The following is a 21,348-nucleotide window of genomic DNA, read 5'->3' on the forward strand; positions in this document are numbered from 1 at the left end:
GCTGGAGACAGCGGGATGGCCGGCTGCAGAGAGGAGTACTCACTGCTGATAGCCAGAGACAGTGGGATGGCCGGCTGCAGAGAGGAGCTACCTTCTCCACTGAGAGCTGCAGAGACAACCTGCCAGCAGAGAGGAGCCACCCTCTCCAGGGCCTCCTCTCTACCGAGAACTGAGCACTGGACAGATGACCTGCCTATGGAGAAGAGCTACCCACTGTGGGCCTCCTCTGAGCTGTTCTAGCACTAAATAAAGCTCCTCTTCATCTTGTTCACCCCTCACTTGTCTGCATACCTCATTCTTCCTAGACGCAGGCCAGAACTTGGGCAAAGGTGCTGCAGCCAGAGAAGTTTTCAGCCAGAAAATTGACACCCCAAAGATCCTGTAACAAAGCTATGGAGCAAAGTGGGCATAAGGGGGTCCTGGAGGTTGGGGGTGTCAAATCTAGAGGACTTTTTACTTCAAGACCTTCTGAGGACCCTCATAGGTTGGGGTGGAGGTTTCAGTGCTCTGAGCTCTTCTCTAGCCAGTATATCCCTTCCTCCTCCCTCATCGCTTATGCCTATCCTTTAGTAGTCATTACTCTTTTTTTTTTTTTGATGGAGTTTCACTTTTGTTTAACAGGCTAGAGTGCAATGGCGTGATCTCGGCTCACCGCAACTTCTGCCTCTCGGGTTCAAGCGATTTTCCTGCCTCAGCCTCCTGAGTAGCTGGGATTACAGGCATGCACCACCATGCCCGGCTAATTTTGTATTTTTAGTAGAGACAAGGTTTCTCTGTGTTGGTCAGGCTGGTCTCAAACTCCCGACCTCAGGTGATTCACCTGCCTTGGCCTCACAAAGCGCTGAGATTACAGGTGTGAGCCACCGTGCCCAGCCAGGAGTCATTACTCTTTAAAGTGTACCCGAACAGAGGGTGGGGAAATTGGACCAGAGATTGGATGTAAAGGAAAGCCAACCACTGCTACCACTACCCCCTACTAATGTGGAACTAAAGCCGTGGTTGACATCCACATCTACAAAAGACCATCAAGGTTTTGATTGGCCCTTCCCATAGACTCAGTAGACTGCAACCAATCAGGAAAGAGATTGTAAGACACGTTTATTCTACCACCATTACCATGCCTTCAGTAACTGTGTGTAGGAGGAAGTAGAAAATGCTGAGTACAAACATCTGCACTGCACACCATTTGCCCTCTGTAACCTGATTCAAATGTTTCCCTGGAGTACTAGGATAAAAGTTTCAGTTTTACTTCCTGGGTCTTTATTCTACCTTTGCCTTCCAGGCCTAGATCAAATACTTCCTCCTCCAAAGAATGTCTGACTGGATTGTCCCTTCTTAAAGCCCATGTGGCACCGAGGTGAAGCTTCACTGCGGCATCACCACCCCGTGCCCACAGTAACAGATGCTACACGATGTCATACTGAGATTCGGGCAGTGGTAGCCCGGGGATCAAGAGCAAAGGGCTTGGAGTCAGAGAGACCCACGTTTGAACCCTGAATTCTTGTTCGTAGCTTTGGGATGGTGGCAAGATTCCTTGCCTCTCTGAATCTGGGTTTCCTCATCTGTTGAATGTGGATAATAATGCCAACTAAGGCCGGGAGTTTTTATGAGTTCATCAGAGAAGTTTAGAAATGGTAGTACCTGCCGTCAGTTATTATGGAAAGCAGGTCAATTTGCTTTTCAGTTGTGCCCAATTCAGGGCTTTCAACTGCCTGCTAAATATTTAATATTATTGAATCAACATTGAAGGAGTTAATATACTTTATGAACAGGGTGAGAGAAAGTGATAGTTTCAATAAATTGCCTCCCTAAATGGCCCAATAAATGTAATATTTATAATAAAACAGCTAAATAGAAGACCAAGACTTATGGCTTATGTTTCTTTTTATTTTCCAGAAAATAATATTTATATTTTAAATTAAAGTAACTGCAAATTGGAAACCACAGGGAGAGCCCCAGGCTGGGACAAATAATGACTAGCCTGATCCCAACAGAACAGGCAGAGAAGGTGGTCCCTACATGCTTTACGGTCAGCTGGGCCCCCCTCCTCACTGTGCTGCAGCATTCTAGGGTCAGGGCCCCACCCTCCCTGGGACGGGGGTAGTAAGTAACCCAGCCCGCTGTGCTCCAGCCCCCCTTTCCTAAGAAGGGTACTTTTTGTTTTGTTTTGTTTTTTTGAGACAGAGTCTTGCTCTGTCACTCAGGCTGAAGTGCAATGGCATGATTTTGGCTCACTGCAACCTTTGCCTTCCAGGTTCAAGTGATTCTCCAGCCTCAGCTTCCTGAGTAGCTGGGATTACAGGTGTGCGCCACCAAGCCTAACAAATTTTATGTTTTTAGTAGAGATGGGGTTTCACCATGGTGGCCAGGCTGGTCTTGAACTCCTGACCTCAAGCAATCTGCTCACCTCAGCCTCCCAAAGTGCTGGGATTACAGGTGTGAGCTGCTGTGCCTGGCCAGGACTTGTCTTTCTTCTTCTTCTTCTTCTTCTTTTTTTTGAGACAGAGTCTTGTTCTGTAGCCCAGGCTGGAGTGCAATCGTGTGATCTCCGTTCACCACAACCTCCACCTCCTGGGTTCAAGCGATTCTCCTGCTTCAACCTCCTGAGTAGCTGGGATTACGGGCGCGCCCCACCACGCCCAGCTAATTTTTTTTGTATTTGTAGTAGAGACAGGGTTTCACCATGTTGGCCAGGTTGGTCTCATGATCTGCCCACCTCAACATCCCAAAGTGCTGGGATTACAGGCATGAGCCACCGCACCCGGCCCCAGGACTTAGCTTTCTTAAGCACAGAAGTTCTCTGAATGATGCCTAGGACATGGAAAGGACATTTTAATACATCTGTAATCAAAGCGTCATAAGTCTTGCTTTTTTTCCCATAGAAAAAACATCTTTCTAAGACTCTGTACCTCTTTCCAGAGTGCTGCACATTTGAATTAGCTTAATTATAGTGTAGTGACTTTGATCCAAACTTGCTGGTTTAAATCTTGGCTCTTCCAGCCACTCACTGTGTGACATTGGGCAAATTACTTAACCTTTCTGTGCCTTAGTTTTCACATGTTAAAGCAGCGGTCATAGTAACAGAATTTATCTTAGAGTGTTGTTGGGATGGTGAAATGAGTAAATATTTGTAACTGCCCTGTACCTGACACACGGTAGTTGCAATATTAGTATGCAGTATTGTTTTTATTATTAGCAATAATATCTTCAAAGTCTCACTTTCCTGCTGGTTTGAATGTGTTGTGAGAACACATACTGTCAGTTTTGTCTACCACAAATTGGTTGAGTCTCTTGCAGGTACCTCTAAATGGGCTTGTAATCCACCATCCCCACTTTTCTTTTTTTTCCTTTCTTTTTCTTTTTATTTCTTAATTTTTCCCACAAAGTCTGAAAGTGAATCCCCACTTTTCTTTTATCTTTTAAAAATTCTATTTGTGGGCCGGGCACGGTGGCTCCACGCCTGTAATCCCAGCACTTTGGGAAGCCGAGGCAGGTGGATCACAAGGTCAGGAGTTTGAGACCAGCCTGGTCAACACGGTGAAACCCCATCTCTACTAAAAATACAAAAATTAGCCGGGCGTGGTGGCGCATGCCTGAAATCCCAGCTACTCGGGAGGCTGAGGCAGGAGAATCACTTGAACCCGGGAGGCAGAGGTTGTGGTGAGTGGAGATGGCTCCATTGCACTCCAGCCTGGGCAACAGAGAAAGACTCCATCTCAAAAAAAAAAAAAAAAAAAAAGGGGAAATTTATTTGCATGTGGACATAAGAAAGGGTTAACTTGGCCGACAACTATTTCATGAGCTTTTTGGCTTTATTTGAAAAGTGAAGTCTGTTTGGGGAAGGAGATGGTTAGGAAAATAGATGCTCCCGTTTTTGACTTACCAAGGAAACGGAGATCAGAGGAAAGCCTGGAGCACTTCGTGGCTTCCTTTCTAGGAAGCTTTTGCTTTACCTGGGGAAACCCCAAGCTCTACGGTGAGAAAGTTGTAAATTAGCCTTTAGGAGACGCTGTTTGTCAAAGTTATCTTAACCCTGGAAAAGGGGAGGGAAAAAGGCAGATAAGCAATGATGACATCAGCAGGAAATTAATACCAGGCTACCCAGTCCTGAAAATCCAATTTTCACTTAACGATCAGCAAGTCTTGAAGTCTCTTCCCAAGCAAATGGGAGCTTCCTTGGACCTTGGAGCACACAGAGGATTCTACTTTCTTTAAAACTTTGTTTTCAGGCAATTTCCCTGAGAATCGTTTACCTCCAGAGGATTGGTGGAGCTTGATCTGAAGGTATGTAATTAACAACCTTTCTTACCCCAGAGTCTCATGCTTGGATCTTTTCCTTTGCTTCATGGCTTCATGTTGTAGCAACTTGCAAAAACTTGTCAGCAATGGCACTATTTTTTCTTAGATTTCTTTGTCATGCCTGGGAAAACAAAAGTTAAAAAATCCGGAAGCCTCCAACATAGCCTTTTACTGGGGCAGAAATATGTGAGCTCACAGAGACAAAGTTTGGTAGACTCACTAAAACTAAAGATCGGAATTGTCAAGAAACCACAAGGCAAATGCAAGATGCGGTAGAATAGAAAGGTGTCTCCAATAAACCACTCATTTGACCTCAGGGCTAGTAGCAGGGAAGATCCCCTGGATTATCACAATTAAAAATGACATTTTTTGTGTTTTTTTTGTTTGTTTCTTTTAACACCAAAAGTAATGTGTGTGTTCACATATGCATAAAATTTGAGAAATTCAGTTGGAAGCCCAGAAGGAAATGTGTATTATCTATAGTTATGTCCCCTCGATGTAACCACTCTTTGTTATGGAGGTTTTGATTTTTGCTATGTCTGCCTGCCTTCCTTCCTCCTTCCTTCCTTCCTTCCTTCCTTCCTTCCTTCCTTCCTTCCTTCTTTCCTTCCTTCCTTCCTTCCTTCCTTCCTTCCTTCCTTCCTTCCTTCCTTCCTTCCTTCCTTTATTATTTAAGATGGAGTCTCGTTCTTTCACCTTCCAGCACTCAGGCTGGAGTGCAGTGGCGCAATCTTGGCTTACTGCATCTTCCGCCTTCCAGGTTCAAGCCATCCTCCCACCTCAGCTTCTGATGTAGTTGGGACCACAGGCGTGCCCCACCATGCCTGGCTAATTTTTGTATTTTTTGTAGAGACGGGGTTTTACCATGCCCAGTCTGGTCCCGAACTCCTGGCCTCAAGTGATCCACCCGCCTTGGCTTCCCAAAGTGCTGGGATTATAGGCATGAACCACGGCACCCTACCTGTTCCTTCCTTTATAAAGTATTTTCTTGTTTCTAAAAATAGCCAAGTTCTGCATAATAACTATATACCTCAAATGCTTATAGAATAAATAATATTACAATGAAAATTTTATCACTGCATTGCTCCTCTGATTATGATGAAATTTAGTATAGAGAATAGCGTAGTTTATAAACTAGTCAGATGGAAACATTGACTCATGTAATTTGTATTTTTTTAGTGAAAACAAGTTTATTAGAGAAGTAAAGAAACAAAAGAATGGCTACTCCATAGACACAGCAGCCGACTCATGTAATTTGTAACTTCCTACACTGATTTGAGCAACTCTTGTCTAAAGCCACCCTTTCCTGCTGAGGTCTAGGATATTTTATTTATTTTTTTCTTTTTGAAACAGGGTCTCACTCTGTCACCAGGGTGGAGTGCAGTGGCATGATCATGGCTCACTGCAACCTCTGCCCCCCAGCCTCAAATGATCCTTCCACTTCGGCCTCCTGAGTAGTTGGGACCACAGACACGTACCACCATGCCCTGATAATTTTTTGTATTTTTAGTAGAGACCAGGTCTCGCCATGTTGCTCAGGCTTGAGGTATAGGATTATGCCTTCCCTTTCTGTAAGATAAAGGCCTGCCCTCTTACAGGTAGCAGTCTGAAGTTAAGATGTAATACACATACTTCATGGTACCTTGCTGTCTTTGGGTTGATAGATCATAAGGATAACACTGCCTCCCCCAGATTGCTTTGTGTCTAAAACTTAAAGCATAGATCCAAGTGCTATTTCTGCCACTTGGTGGAAATGAATGTAAGGGCTCCAATCAGGCTACCAGGCTTGAGGGAAATTGTGCTGTGTCCCTCCATCTTAACTTTCTCCCTCTGGGAACACTTTGATTTGGGGAGAAATCAAGGTGAATTGAGTTCCAATATAAGCACCCTCCAAGCTTCCTAAAAAGGAACTTGCAAGTGTTGGGGGAAAAGTTTTCTGGGCTGTTGGTTTTTGAAGTAGCCTCGCAGTAATTTTTATTTGTCAGCACTTCCAGGAAAGTCTAATGCCCGGAACAGAGGAGGCTGTGGTGAGGGGAGGGCCTGGGAAGTCAGGTGGCCATATGTCCTCACTCTCTAATGCCCTGCCCCACCTCTCTGTCCCTTTCAGGATGGCCATGAAATCTCAAGGTTCCAGTTCAGATAAAAACTGTAAAGTGAGCTTTCGTAAGAAGCTTCTGATTATTGATTCAAACTTGGAGGTCAAAGATGTGGAGCGCCTCAAGTTTCTCTGCATAGGATTGGTTCCCAACAAGAAGCTGGAGAGGTCCAGCTCAGCCTCAGATGTCTTTGAACATCTCTTGGCAGAGGATCTGTTGAGTGAGGGAGACTCTTTCTTCCTGGCGGAACTCCTGTATATCATACGGCAGAAGAAGCTGCTGCAGTACCTCAACTATACCAAAGAGGAAGTGGAGCAATTGCTACCTATCAAAGGAAAGATCTCTCTATTTAGGTGAGGATGGGTCTATGGTGGAGATGGGAGGATCTCCCATCTAGTGTTCAGTCTGGCCATTGGGCTTTGAAAGGAAGCTGCAGTTAAGATCTTTTGGTTATCTACCTCCTTGGATGATAAACCGGGAGATTCTAAACCTCCTTCTCAGCCTCTGATGCTAATGAGCTGAGAGTTGGGAGGTCAGCAAAGCTTCAAGACCAAGCTCTGGGCCTAGAGGTGGCTTCCCTTTGTTTTACTTCTCACTGGCAGTGAAGCCCACCTCAGTGTGGCAGAGCCTGCGTTCTCCCTGGTTACCAGCTGCCGCACGCGCAGATCTTCTCCCTCCTGGGATCCACTAGTCTGTCTACGTGTTTCCCGGGGTCTTGAGAAGAGAGTAATGCATACTTGGAGCAAAATAAGCAAGATGAAAAAAGAGATGAGTTTCTGGGGTAGAGAGGGATGTCATTTATGCCATGTCTAGCATGTCTAGTTATAGAAATTTCTATATTTTTGGGTGGAAATCCAGAGAGGTAAAAACAGGCATTTTGCCCAAAGAGGTAAAATTTAGGCATTGGTCTTATCATGGATGACAGCGTTTTATTATTATTTTTATTTTGAGACGATGTCTCGCTCTGTCACTCAGGCTGGTGTGAAGTGGCACCATCTCGGCTCACTGCAACCTCCGCTTCCTGGGTTCGAGTGATTCTCCTGCCTCAGCCTCCTGAGTAGCTGGGACTACAGGCACCCACCACCACACCCGGCTAATTTTTGTATTTTTAGTAGAGACGGGATTTCCAACATGTTGGCCAGGCTGGTCTAGAACTCCTGGCCTCAAGTGATCTACGCACCTTGGCCTCCCAAAGTGCTGAGATTACAGGTGTGAGCTACTGCATCAGGCTGATGACAGTGTTTAAAATTGTTCATTGACATAGTGTCCACATCAGAGAACCTCACGAAGAGGAGCCTTTGGAGGGTGTTTTATGGTCTGTGTGATTAGAAGACATTAAGCCTTAGTGGTGAAGCTGGCTCCCAGAACCTGAGTTGCCCTTGAGTCAGTGGAAGGAATGATGAATTCCAGAAATCCATATTTCCGTTCTTCTGGCTAAACATCTGAGGGACAGTCTCTGACACATAGGGGTGTTAGTATGTGGATGAAATCCTCACTTTTTCTGGTTTTGGATTATATGACTATCTCGAAGCTGGGATAGTTTTCTTCCCTTTTCAATATACAATCAACTGTACCTTGGCTGGTCTGGGGTCCTCTCTACTAAGGGCCTGTAAAGTAAGCCTGAATTTCTAGATGGAATTGGGAGATGGGAGGGCATGTCAGAACTGTGTTTTATGCCTTTTTTTTTTTTTTTTTTTAAATATGCCTTCTTAGTGTGGTTAAAAACAGCACTAGACTTGGAGTCAGAAGGCCTGCTTCTACTACTTACTGTGTTAAAGATATCTAAACAAGTTAAAGTTAAACAAGATAAAGATATCTAAACAAGTTACTTAGAAACTGAAAGTTTTAATTTTTTGAATCTATAAATGGGATTAATAATTGTCTACACATAGAGTTGATCATTCAACTGACAGAAAACATTTATGAAAGCACTTGATTGATTATGGTGTCCTCTGCAAGTGTAAGGCTTTATTTGTCATTTTGGGTATGTGTCTTAGAAACCTGCTCTACGAACTGTCACAAAGCATTGACTCAGAGAACTTAAAGGAGATGATCTTCCTTCTGAACGACTCTCTTCCCAAAACCGAAATGGTGAGTGGGTCATACAGAATGGGTCTGTGTGGGCACTGTCTTAATCAATGATTAGAAAGATGCTGGAAAGGGTTTTTAGGGAGATTTATTTTTTGTGGGAGACAGTATCATACAATGGTTAGGAACATTGGCTTTGGTGCTGGATGAGCCTAGATTCTGGTCCTGATTCTAATTCTAAACCTGTGCTGTGAGGCCAATGATTGAATTTTTCTAGTCTCTATTTTCTTAGATGTAAAATTGTGGGCAATTGTATGACTTCCTTCTAGGACTTTTGGGAGAATTAGCTGAAACAATGTGCATGAAGCATTAGCATGAGGCCAGTATTTGGTATAGCATGCAGTAAATGCTCACTTCTGTTGGCATCTGCTGTGTTATTTATTTATTTATTTATTTATTTTGAAACAAAGTCTTGCTCTGTCGCCCAGGCTGGAGTGCAGTGGCACGATCTCAGCTCACTACAACCTCTGCCTCCTGGATTCAGGCCATTCTCCTGCCTCAGCCTCCCCAGTAGCTGGGATTACAGGCATGTACCACCACACCCAGCTAATTTTTGTATTTTTAGTAGAGACAGGGTTTCACCCAGGCTGGTCTAGAATTCCTGACCTCAAGTGATCTGCCTGCCTTGGCCTCCCAAAGTGTTGGGATTACAGGGTGTGAGCCACTGTGCCTGGCCTTGTCCAGTTTTTCTTTCAAGTGCCTTTTAATCTATAGGTTAGATTTCCTCCCTGCCCCCAAATCTCTTTCTTTTTCTTAAAATGTATCTGTTGAAGAATCTCTGGGCGGTTGGCCTGTGGAGTTTCTCACAGGTTGGGTTTTGTGAATTGCACACTCGTGGTGCAGTTTGGCATGTTCCTCTGTCCTCTGCATTTCCTGCAGACTGGCAGTTGAATCCAGAGGCTTCATCAGACTCAGGTCAGATCCATTTGGCAGGACTATAGGTAGTCTTATTTTTTCATCAGGAGGTACCTGATTTTCTCTCTCTTTATCTTTGATATTAGCAACTGTTGATGTTTAACCAGTTTATATATTGAATTTTGAGGGGTTGCAAAAATGGAGATATTAGAATTTTTTTTTTTTTTTGAGATGGACTCTCACTCTTGTCACCTAGGCTGGAGTGCAGTGGCACGATCTCAGCTCACTACAACCTCTGCCTCCTGGATTCAAGCGATTCTCCTGCCTCAGCCTCCCAAGTAGCTGGGATTACAGGAGCCTGCCACCACACCCGGCTAACTTTTTGTATTTTTAATAGAGATGGGGTTTCACCATATTGGTTAAGCTGGTCTGGAACTCCTGACCTTACGTGATCCACCCGCCTCAGCCTCCCAAAGTGCTGGGATTACAAGTGTGAGCCACTGCACCTGGCCAGTTATTAGAATTCTATCATTTCATTTTCCTCTCATCCATTATTTGGTTACCCAGTGGTATAGCTTATATGTAAATCCCTGATTCTTTTTGTTTAGTTATCTAGTTGTTTTTTTTTTTTTTTCTGAGATGGAGTCTCTCTTGGTTACCCAGGCTGGAGTGCAGTGGTGTGATCTTGGCTCACTGCAACCTCTGCCTCCCAGGTTCAGGTGATTCTCCTGCCGCAGCCTCCTGAATATCTGGGATTACAAACATGCACCACCATACCTGTCTAATTTTTGAATTTGTAGTAGAGATGGGGTTTCATTTGGCCAGGCTGGTGTCAAATTCTTGACCTCAAGTGATCTACCTGCCTCAACCTCCCAAAGTGCTGGGGATTACAGGTGTGAACCACTGTGCTCTGCCTAGTTATCCAGTTTTTAAGTTAATTGGTTTCTTATTCTCCGAAGGTGACCCATTACAAAATATATATAAATTTAAACTCATGGATTTAAACATATGTGAGGTATTTCAACCTATTGCAATTATTATCCTTACTGAAGTTCATACTGAGGCTGGACATGGTGGCTCATACCTGTAATCCCAGCACTTTGGGAGGTGGAGGTGGACAGGTCACTTGAGCCTCAGGCATTTGAGACTAGACTGGGCAACATGACAAAACCCGGTCTCTACAAAAAATACAAAAATTAGCTGGGCATGGTAGTGTGCACCTGTAGTCCCAGTTCCTCAGGAGGCTGACATGGGAGGATCACTTGAGCCCAGAGAATTCAAGGCTGCAGTGAGCAATGGTTGTGCCATTTCACTCCAGCCTGGGCAACAGAGTGAGACCCTGTCTCAAAAAAAAAAAAAAAAAAGAAGAAAAAAAGTTCAATTGTCCCATTTTTTCCCAGGGGATGCGTCTTCAGTTTGGTTCCTAAGTCATTTTGACATGACCTTAGTAGTCTTTGATGGCTTCTTTACTATCTGGCAAAAATATCCCAGGTTCTTGTATATTTTCTGCCCAGTCCTGGAATCTCTCATTTCTCCCAAAAGCCCTGGCTTCTTTTAATGACAGATGTCATAGCAAGACCATAAACTAGATGCTGGCAGGCTCATTGCTTTTGGGTAAATATATATACACACACTACATATATACACATGTATTTACAGATACGCACACACACACAACCTAAAGGTTCAGTAATTCTTGGAGAATTTTAAAAATCAGGCGATTTTGTTTTAGGGAATTTTTTTTATAAAGCATTGTAAGGATATTCTGTTTTTGCCATAAAATTTCAGTGCCCACATTTGCAGTGGTACAAAGCAATTACCTGCTAAAATGGTAGCATTATACCTTAAATACAGGATTTCTCAAAGTCAGAGGAGATTCCTGTAGTTTGACAAGTGCTCCAGGTGGTTTTGATAACATTCTCTCCCAAGTCAAGGCATCCACTCACAAATTTCCCAGTGTTTAGGTTTATACGTAAAATGAGACCACTTTTTATTGTTATACCCCGTCCTATGTTAGGGGCTCTCTGAACAATATGAGGTGGGGGATGAGGGATGAGAGAAAGGTCGTTTGTTAAAGCTGAGTGTTAGTTTTCAAACAAGAAAAGCTGGAAAATGTTTTTTTCTCTCTCTCTCTTGCTTGCAGAGGTTCTAGAACTCTACTTGAGGACAACTGTGGCTACAGAATTATTATTATTATCATTATTTTTAGACAGACTTTCACTCTTGTTGCCCAGTCTGGAGTGCAATGGTGCCATCTCGGCTCACTGCAACCTCTAGCCTCCTGGGTTCAAGCGATCCTCCTGCCTTAGCCTCCCGAGTAGCTGGGATTTCAGGCGCCCGCCACCACACCTAGCTAATTTTTGTATTTTTAGTAGAAGTGGGGTTTCACCATGTTGGCCAGGCTGGTCTCGAACTCCTGACCTCAGGTGATCCACCTGCCTCAGCCTCCCAAAGTACTAGGATTACAGGCATGAGCCACTGCGCCCGGCCAGAATTATTTTTATGGTCAGTAGCATTCCAAACATCTTTCCCCTACTAAAATAGCTTTTAAATAATCAAATGCACATGCTCAAGTGGCCAATTGATTTTGTTTTTCTCAGTACTAGTAAAAGGAAACATAAGTGTGCTTAGCTGTGGCATGGAACTGTGATGTTACCAGGTCAAATTCAGGAAAACCTCATTTCCTCTTTGGATTCCAAATGATCTCAGCTTTTTTTTGTTGTTGTTTGGGGGGTGGGGAGATCTCATTCTTCATGTCAAAATTGTGGCTGAGTTACACACCTCAGATAATTCAGATTGATCTGTATTGGATTTTGCAATTAGGCCAGCCATTGGAAGTGTGTAAAGGACAGTCTTTAAGCAACACAGATATTTCCACACCAGGGCTCAGCGAGGCTGCATTATCTGCAACTGCAATTGCAAAAGACCTTATCACAGAAATAAATTACTTACCCGCCATTGGAAAAGGGCCTGAACACCTCTCAGCCAAAATGGAAAGGTTCTAAATTCATACGGTCTCTCTGGGGGAGCACAAATAACCTTGCCTTTGAGGGACGTTCTTGGCTTTCTGTTTGATAGCTTTCATAGAAATGTAAGCAGTATAGCTGGCCTACACATATCCTGAGAGATCTCACAACTCTCAGGAAATCCGTTCTCAGCACAGCAATCAGCATAGAACGTTGAGTCTAAAGGAAACCACACCTGAACTTACTCTTTCGCAAACAAGCAAAAAAAGAGCTTTCAGATGTTTGCTGCTAGTGTTCACCAGAGTGGTGTTAAACTAATGTCCAGGTCCCATTTAAGTGTGTGTGTGTGTGTGTGTGATGTACTAAATATCTAATAAACTTTTAGAAAGTATAATGAATTTCCATATTGCTTCTGTAATCACATCTTAGCCCTTTATTCCTCCTGGTAGGATGTTGTCAAGATACGAGTTTCTGGCCTGGCAGGTGGCTCATGCCTGTAATCCCAGAACTTTGGGAGGCCAAGGCGAGCAGATCACCTGAGGTCAGGGGTTCAAGACCAGCCTGGCCAACATGTTGAAACCCTGTCTCTGTTAAAAATACAAAAATTAGCTGGGTGTGGTGGCATGAGCCTGTAATCCCAGATACTCAGGAGGCTGAGGCAGGAGAATGGCTTGAATGGAGGTGGAGGTTGCAGTGAGCCAAGATTGCACTACTGCACTCTAGCCTGGGAGACACAGTGAGACTCCGTCTCAAAAAAAAAAAAAAATAATAATAATAATAATAATACTAGCCAAATTGTGATTTTTTGTTTCAGAAAATTCTTTTTCTTTTAAAATACCAAATACAAAATTCTTTCAAAACATTTTCCCTTCATTTCTTTGGTGTCCCTCTTTTGCTGGTTTCCTAATCAGTATCACTTAAAGCTGTGACTTAGAGTTCAGTGGTTAATAACATGGACTTTGCCATCAGATTGTACCAGCTCTGCCATTAATTAGCTTTGTGACCTTGGGCAAGTTACTGGAACTTCTTTGTGCCTCAATTATTTCATCTTTAAAATGGGGAATATAATAGTATCTACTCAATCAGTTGTTCTGTTAATATACAGCAAGCACTGTCCCTGTTGCATAGAGTTATATATATTTGGTATCTGGTATTAATATAGATTGTATACAGATTTGCTTGGTAACACCTCTTCCCCTACACTTCTGAGCAACTTGAGGGCAGATGCTGTTATATCTTATTTATCAGTGCAAAACCTAGTGCCTACTGGCCATGCAGGTAACATTTGAGTGAGTGGATAATCAGTAGGCAAGTAAATGTAACTCTGTTGATTCTCTTGTAGACCTCCCTAAGTTTCCTGGCACTTCTAGAGAAACAAGATAAAATAGATGAAGATAATCTGACATGCTTGGAGGACCTCTGCAAAGTGGTTGTACCTAAACTTTTGAGAAACATAGAGAAATACAAAAGAGAGAAAGGTAAGTAGCTTGTGCATGCTAACTTGGACTAGACCATGGAAATTCTTAAAGCAATTGGCCATGCATGATGTTTTGTTTGTTTGTTTGTTTTGTTTTGTTTTGAGGCAGAATCTCACTCACTCTGTCACCCAGGCTGGAGTGCTGTGGTGTGATCTTGGCTCACTGAAACCTCCACCTCCCGGGTTCAAGTGATTCTTCTGCCTCAGCCTTCCGAGTAGCTGGAATTACAGGAGCCTGCCACCATGCCTGGCTAATTTTTGTATTTTTAGTAGAGACAGGGTTTCACCATGTTGGCCAGGCTGGTCTTGAACTCCTGACCTCAAGTGATCCACCCACCTCGGCCTTTCAAAATGCTGGGATTACAGGTGTGAGCCACCGCTCCTGGCCCGTGTGTGATATTTACTCATCATTCTGATAATATTCTGCTAGGAAAGCCAGAAATCTCCCCCTTTGTTCTTTCAACACATATTGGTTGAGTTCATATTTTGTACTAGGCACTGCTTTAGAAGTTGGAGATATAGCAAAGTTCAGAGCAAAGCTCCTGCCCTCTTGGAACTTATATTCCAGTGCAGGGAAGTAGTTTTAGACAAATGTCTTTTTCTGATTCTAATATGGAAGTGAGAGTATAGGGAATTTTGTTTTAACTGAAATAACATGAAAAAGAAGGCAGGATAGCATGGGGTGAGAGTGGAGTCTATGGAGTCGGATGGCCAGGACTCCGCTGACTAGTGGTGCAGTGGTACTTTTTTGGCTTTTCTATGTCTCACTTTCCCCATCTGTAAAGTGGGCATAATAATAGTACCAACCTCCTAGGTTTTTGTGAGGATTGAAGGAGATAATTTCTGTAAAATGCATGTCTGGCATGGAGTAAGCATTCAATACACGTGGCTACTATGACTCTCTCAGAGAGAAAAGTCAGGAAGACCTCACATTCTCAGAAACTACTATCAAAGAAGAACTTTATTTTCTTGTGGGTTTTTTTTTTTTTTTTCCCCAAGTCTGTCTGATAAAGATAGTTCTGCTGTGATATTTTATACAGGTAGAAGCACAAGGCAGAAGTCAAACCTGGCTGCCTCACCACGTGTCAATACGCTAAATATCTGTGTTTTTCTGAGTCAATTTCTCCACTGTTAAACAAGAGCTATACATAAAAACGCATGAGTATATTCATGAAACTTTTATGCCACACCCTTAATTTAGTTCAGTGAGTGACTCTAGTGTGCAGATTTCTTTGGTTGAAAATGAAACTAGCTAAGAGGAAACGTCTCTCTAAGAATTTGGTTAACACAGAATGAGTTGAGGAGCAAAATATACTGTTGTCAAATTGATAAAATCTCAAGCCATAAAATGATGAATAAATGCATAATTTAAGTTATGAAGAATAAAAACAGTTCTTTCTATCATCAAATTATCAAATGAGAAATAAAAAGCAGAAGGTTGATATGGAAAGAACATTTCAAATCCTCATATGAGCTCTGAGTTTTTTTCTAAACACATTGTCATTTTTCTGTAATGTCATATCCCATATGAAGTAAACAAAGGGCAAGTGGTCATATTATTTTGGATATTTAAATTCTTTTTTTTTTTTTTTTTTTATTGAAAACCACAATTTCGTCACTGGGTGCCACCCATTTTTGCTTAGATTCACACTATTTCCTTAGTGCTAGTTAGCAGATACTGAAATGACTTTCGCAGACTACGCAAAAATATGGAACGCTTCACGAATTTGCGTGTCATCCTTGTGCAGGGGCCATGCTAATCTTCTCTGTATCGTTCCAATTTTAGTATATGTGCTGCTGAAGCGAGCACGGATATTTAAATTCTAAAGAAGACACACTAGCTTCTATGTAGTTAATTACATTTGCCTCAGTGAGTCTTGAAGACTGAAATTTGTTTTTTATTTTTATTTTTTGAGACGGAGTCTCACTCTGTCACCCAGTCTGGAGTGCAGTGGCGTGCACTCAGCTCACTGCAAGCTCCGCCTCCCGGGTTCACACCATTCTCCTGCCTCAGCCTCCTGAGTAGCTGGGACTACAGGCACTCGCCACCACACCCGGCTAATTTTTGTATTTTTAGTAGAGACGGGGTTTCACCGAGTTAGCGAGGATGGTCTTAATCTCCTGACCTCGTGATCCACCCACCTCGGCCTCCCAAAGTGCTGGGATTACAGGCGTGAGCCACCACACCCGGCCTGAGCTTTGTTATTTTTATTTTTATTTTTATTTGAGATGGAGTCTTGCTCTGTCACCCAGGCTGGAGTGCAGTGGCATGATTTTGGCTCACTGAAACCTCTGCCTCCCAAGTTCAAGCGATTCTTCTGCCTCAGCCTCCTGAGTAGCTGGGATTACAGATGCCTGCCACCATGCCCAGCTAATTTTTGTATTTTTAATGGAGACAGGGTTTCACAATGTTGGCCAGGCTGGTCTTGAACTCTTGACCTCAAGTGATCTGTGCTGGAATTACAGGCGTGAGCCACTGAGCCTGGTCCAGGACTGAGCTTTATATCAGCAGAATTCTAATTTTGATTTTTCTTTTCTATAACCTACCTGTGTGTGATCTCTTTTGGGTGTCAATCATTATTGATATTTTAATATTGACTTTCTTTAGTTCTAAGAGTTTGAGCCTAGTTCTGCTGTTAAGATGAAAGTCTAAAGGACTGAAAAGAGTAGGTGTGCAGAGTTTAGACTTTTCTGTAAGTGTGTGTGATCCAAAGTCCAAGCGAGGACACTGGCTTTGTTTAAGGACCACCTGTCTAACTTTTTAAGTTATCTTGAGCCTTGGTGTTTGCTTTGGTATTTTTTTGAGACGGACTCTTACTCTCCCCAGGCTACAGTGCAGTGGGACAATCTTAGCTCACTGCAACTCCCCATCCCAGGTTTAAGCAATTCTCCTGCCTCAGCCTCCCGAGTAGCTGGGATTACAGGCATGCACCACCACACCCAGTTAATTTTTGTATTTTTAGTAGAGACGAGGTTTCACCATGTTGGCCACACTGATCTCAAACTACTGACCTCGTGATCTACCCGCCTTGGCCTCCCAAAGTCCTGAGATTACAGGCATGAGCCACCTCGCCCAGCCTAGTATTTTTAATTTATTATTAAAATAAGGTACATAATTATAATAAAATTAAATAAAAATTCAAATAATTAAAATAACAGAGTGTAGAAGGTAAAAGTCTTTCTCCTTTTCTTCTTTTTCTATTACTAACCCATTTCCCAAAGATAACCACTGTTTGGAATATATACTTATTGATTTCCTTCTATATGGAAACAATTGTAAGTGTACAGAGATATTACATACACACACAGAGAGAGACACGTATATTTTTAACAAAGACCATGCTAATCATATTCTAAAACTTGCTTTTCCTCCCACATAATATAGCTGACTTTTTTTTTTTTTTGAGATGGAGTTTTGCTCTTGTTGCCCAGGCTGGAGTGCAATGGCACAATCTCGGCTCACCACAACCTCCGCCTTCCAGGTTCAAGTGATTCTCCTGTCTTAGCCTCCTGAGTAGCTGAGATTACAGGTGTCTCTGCCACCACGCCCAGCTAATTTTTGTATTTTTAGTAGAGACAGAGTCTTGTCATGTTGGCCAGAATGGTCATGAACTCCTGACCTCCAGCGATCCACCCACCTCGGCCTCCCAAGTGCTGGGATTACAAGCATGAGCCACCATGCCCGGCCATAGCTGACATTTTCATGAATATATTAATAATACAGATATAGATTGTTTTTATTAATGGTCCCCTTAGAAATCATTTTATGGCTATAACATTTTTATATAATTACCACTTTTAAATGGATTTTCTTTTTTCTTCCATTCTTTTTACCCTCCTTTCCTTCTTTCTTTTTTTGCTATTATAGCCTGAATTCTGATATTTTTTGAGACAATGCTTTTGAAATCTCTACTTGGCAATTATCTGGTACATTAAGCACTATAGCTTTTTTTTTTTTAGCAGCTTAAAACAACAATAAGTTTTGAAATATGATTTAGTAAAGTATATAGTAATTTTAAGGAACTAATAAAATTATAAAATAACAAACACAATAGAAAAGAAAATAAAACAATACAAGGAATACAAATAATTTATAAATTTACACATTTTTTTTCTGGGTATATATGTAGGCTTCCATAAGCAAATGCAATGAGAAATTTACAATTCTCAGACTGGGCGCAGTGGCTCACGCCTGTAATCCCAGCACTTTGGGAGGCCGAGGTGGGTGGATCACCTGAGGTCAGGAGTTCAAGACCAGCTTGGCTAACATGGTGAAACCACATTTCTACTAAAAATACAAAAAATTAGCCTAGCATGGTGGCATGCCTGTAATCGCAGCTACTCAGAAAGCTGAGGCAGGAGAATTGGTTGAACCTGGGAGGCAGAGGTTGCAGTGAGCCGAGATCATGCCATTGCACTCCAGCTTGGGTAACAAGAGCGAAACCCTGACTCAAAAAAAAAAAAAAAAAATTTACAATTCTCTTCAAAATAATTATTTTTGATGGCTGCTTTTGATGGCTGATTATTTTGGATTGCTACTAGTCAGAAGGTAATTTTTGTTTTCCTGTCTGTGATTTTATTTTCAGCTGCCCAGCTAGTGACACCTCCTGTAGACAAGGAAGCCGAGTTACTGTGTCAAGGAGAGGAAGAACTAGTTTCCCAAACAGACATTAAAACATTCTTGGAAGCCTTACCGGTAGGTTCAGTGGTGTGCTGGTCAATGTTTAACAACCAGCTCCACCCTCCAACCCCCCCCCCCCAACCCCCCAAAAAGAAAAAGAGAGATTAGCCCTGGTTTGTACCATTTACTGTAAATGCTCTCACCATGGTGATTACAAGTAAACAACAAGATATCAACCAGAGTGCACATTTTCTGAAAATTTAACAATTGACTGACACTAGCCGACTAGTGAGAGCTAGTTAGTTTGAGCTCTCACTAGTTAGTCTGAACTGACTCCACACACCCTTGAGTTGCTCTGAAATGGTTCCTCTGTTCTTATCTGTGGGATGCAATTAGAGCCAGCTTTAGGGACATAAAATCTATGGAGTACAGGGCGCCTGATAGTAATTCCAGAGTTCAAGTGCAGAGCTTTGTTTAATGTTCTGCTGTTACTGTTTTGAAATTCTTACTGTATTGAAGAAGAGGTTTGCCAAGCATGTAGCTGGACAACCCAGAGGGCAAGGGTTTCTGGTTTCTGTGGTGCTCCGCTCTGAAAGGACGGGTGGAAGGGGAAACGTTGGGAGAATTTGCAGTCTGTTCCTCACAATGTGATCATGATCCTTGGGAGACATGGGACAGTCTTCCCTGGGATTTGTGGTTCTTCCAGCAGACTTGGGTAATTTCTTTGCCAACATCTGTCAGCATCAATGAAGTTAGCTTGGTCTGGGAAATTTTTTGTTTTTTGTTTTCAATTTTGGTAAAATACACGTAACAAAATTTACCATCTTAATCAATTTTAAGTATATAGTTCAGTAATGTTAAATACCTTCACATTGTTGTGCAGACATTACCACCATCCATCCCAGAACTTTTTCATCATCTTTTAGTAAAACTTTGTACCCATTAAACAGTAACTTTTCATTTTCTCCTTCCCTCCAACCCTGGAAATCACCGTTCTACTTTCTCTGTCTATAAATTTGACTTTTCAGGATACCTCATATGAGTAGAATCATACAGTATTTGTTCTTTTGTGACTAGCTTATTTCACTTAGTGTAAAGTCTTCAGGGTTCATCCAAGTTGTAGCATATCTCAGAATTTCCTTCCTTTTTAAAGGCTGAATAATATTCCACTGTGTGTATATACAGTAAGTCCTCACTTACAAGGTTGATAGATTTTTGGAAACTGACTTTAAGTGATAGCATACTGTATAATGTATTTGTCTTGTTTTTCTAAGACCAGCGGAGCGGGCGCAAAAGAACCAGCGGGTAGGCAAGTGTAACAGCAAAACTGCACGTTTATTTTGGTAACCTAAGGTGTGCGGGAGAAGTCTGTCGGCCTCCGGGGAAGGAGGCCGGCAGAGTCCCCCCGTGGGGCTCTCGGACGGACTTCCCACAGTCCCGACATCCCGACAGGAGTGGGGCTGCAAGAAGGCCGCGTGGCTCAATGGCGGAGAGCGGCTCTTCTAGGAGTGGGAGGGCAATAGGTGGGGCATGGGCGTGTCAGGGGCGTTCCGCAGGTGCGACCAGGTAAATCTTGGTCTCTTCGGATTGACGTCACCTGGCGCATGCCCAGTTGGTCTGCACCCTCCCTGGGCGCCGGCTGCATTTTCGTGCGCGCGGGAAGAGTTGGTGGTGAAGAAGAACCCGGAAGTGCACCATCTTGCCTCCATTCGTCCAAACAGTCCAACCTTTTATTGATAATAGTGATAAAGGGGTGCCGTGGTCTGTCTGGCTACTTCCTGCTGTTAAGGGGCGTTGTTAAAGTCGGAGCCTATGGTTGGTATTTGGACGCACGGATGAAAAATAAAAAAAGGCACAGTATTAGTATAAGAATAAGAAATGGAAGCATTTGTTGGAATATGGGCAAAACCCAGAAGGAAGGTCCCAGCAAGGTTGAGGTATTAAGGTTCTGTATTTCAGCTTGTATTTTATTGAGGGTTTGAATGTTAGTGTCTGCTAGGCTTGACTCGCTAACATAATAGCAGCACTCTTCTCCAGGGAAGAGACAAGTGCCTCCTTTTTCAGCTGTAAGCAAGTCCAGAGCTCGCCTATTTTGGGCAGCTACTTGGGCTATTGAGGTAGTTCGGCGCTGCAGGGAGGCCAGTCCTTCAGCTGATTCCAATAACTAGAGGGAGGAAAACAGCCCGTTTTTGACAAAAGTGGCGTAGTAGCATAGAAAGTTGTTGGAAAAGCTCTGCTACCTCTGCCTGGCTGTATAAAGTTAGACTGGGGACCAAGGACACGGGGACATAGAGGGATCAATTAATGGCTGTATGGTTAAGAGTTTTAGAGAGAGAGACCAGTTGTGTTGAAGGCCATGGGCAAGGGGGGCTGCCACTAGGTGGGGGCCTTCTAAAGCCTCACAGAGGAAGCGGTGGGAGAGATTGGTTATATTCACAGTGTAGGTTAAGTTTGGCCTTTGGCGGATAAGTGTGAGCCATGAGAAGGGGCCTCTATTGTGCGGAGAGAAGTTTGACAGCCTTAAGGAAGACAACTGGCAGAACTATGTACTACTGAGTGTGTTCGGCTGTCTTGTGGCCAAGTTTCAGTGATTAAAAAAATAACTGCCATACAGTAGGCGGACTAGCAAAGGTCTGAGTGTATGAGTGAGACAGCAATATAAATGTAAACTGAGACTACATTTTCAGTGTAGTTGCAGTGTCCCTTGTCACTGAAGATGTTCGATGAAAGTTAGAAGACGGGAGAACCACTGCTCTGGACTATTGTCCAGAGGTAGATATGGATCTGGGGCTATGTATTGAAAGTCTGATAGGTTTATGTAGAGGATGTTGAGAAAGCAAGCTAGGTGCCAGGGGTCGGGGAGCATGAGATAGTCAAGGAAGCTTTGTAAGTTTGAGGCGAGTGGGGGAAAGTTGAACTGATGTCTACTGATTATTCTCGGTGGGG

At 43.0% G+C, this 21,348-nt stretch overlaps 1 protein-coding gene and 1 non-coding gene across 2 annotated transcripts in view; one reads left to right on the forward strand and one right to left on the reverse strand.

Moving 5' to 3' along the window:
- Positions 1-4,119: 4,119 nt before the first annotated feature.
- The window catches only part of CASP10 (caspase 10), a 42,075-nt gene continuing 24,846 nt past the window's right edge, over positions 4,120-21,348 (forward strand). Inside the window, exons 1-5 of the mRNA XM_023218802.3 lie at positions 4,120-4,284; positions 6,407-6,748; positions 8,393-8,486; positions 13,647-13,782; positions 18,368-18,477. Coding sequence (XP_023074570.1) covers positions 6,408-6,748; positions 8,393-8,486; positions 13,647-13,782; positions 18,368-18,477 — 681 coding nt within the window. The 5' untranslated portion in view covers positions 4,120-4,284; position 6,407. The remainder of the gene's footprint in view (positions 4,285-6,406; positions 6,749-8,392; positions 8,487-13,646; positions 13,783-18,367; positions 18,478-21,348) is intronic.
- On the reverse strand, positions 15,485-15,591 carry LOC111549279. The gene has a single exon (XR_002733669.1). It is a non-coding gene; the product is annotated as a U6 spliceosomal RNA (small nuclear RNA).

The sequence above is a fragment of the Piliocolobus tephrosceles genome, chromosome 11 (assembly GCF_002776525.5).
Source record: "Piliocolobus tephrosceles isolate RC106 chromosome 11, ASM277652v3, whole genome shotgun sequence".
Classification (NCBI taxonomy): Eukaryota; Metazoa; Chordata; class Mammalia; order Primates; family Cercopithecidae; genus Piliocolobus; species Piliocolobus tephrosceles.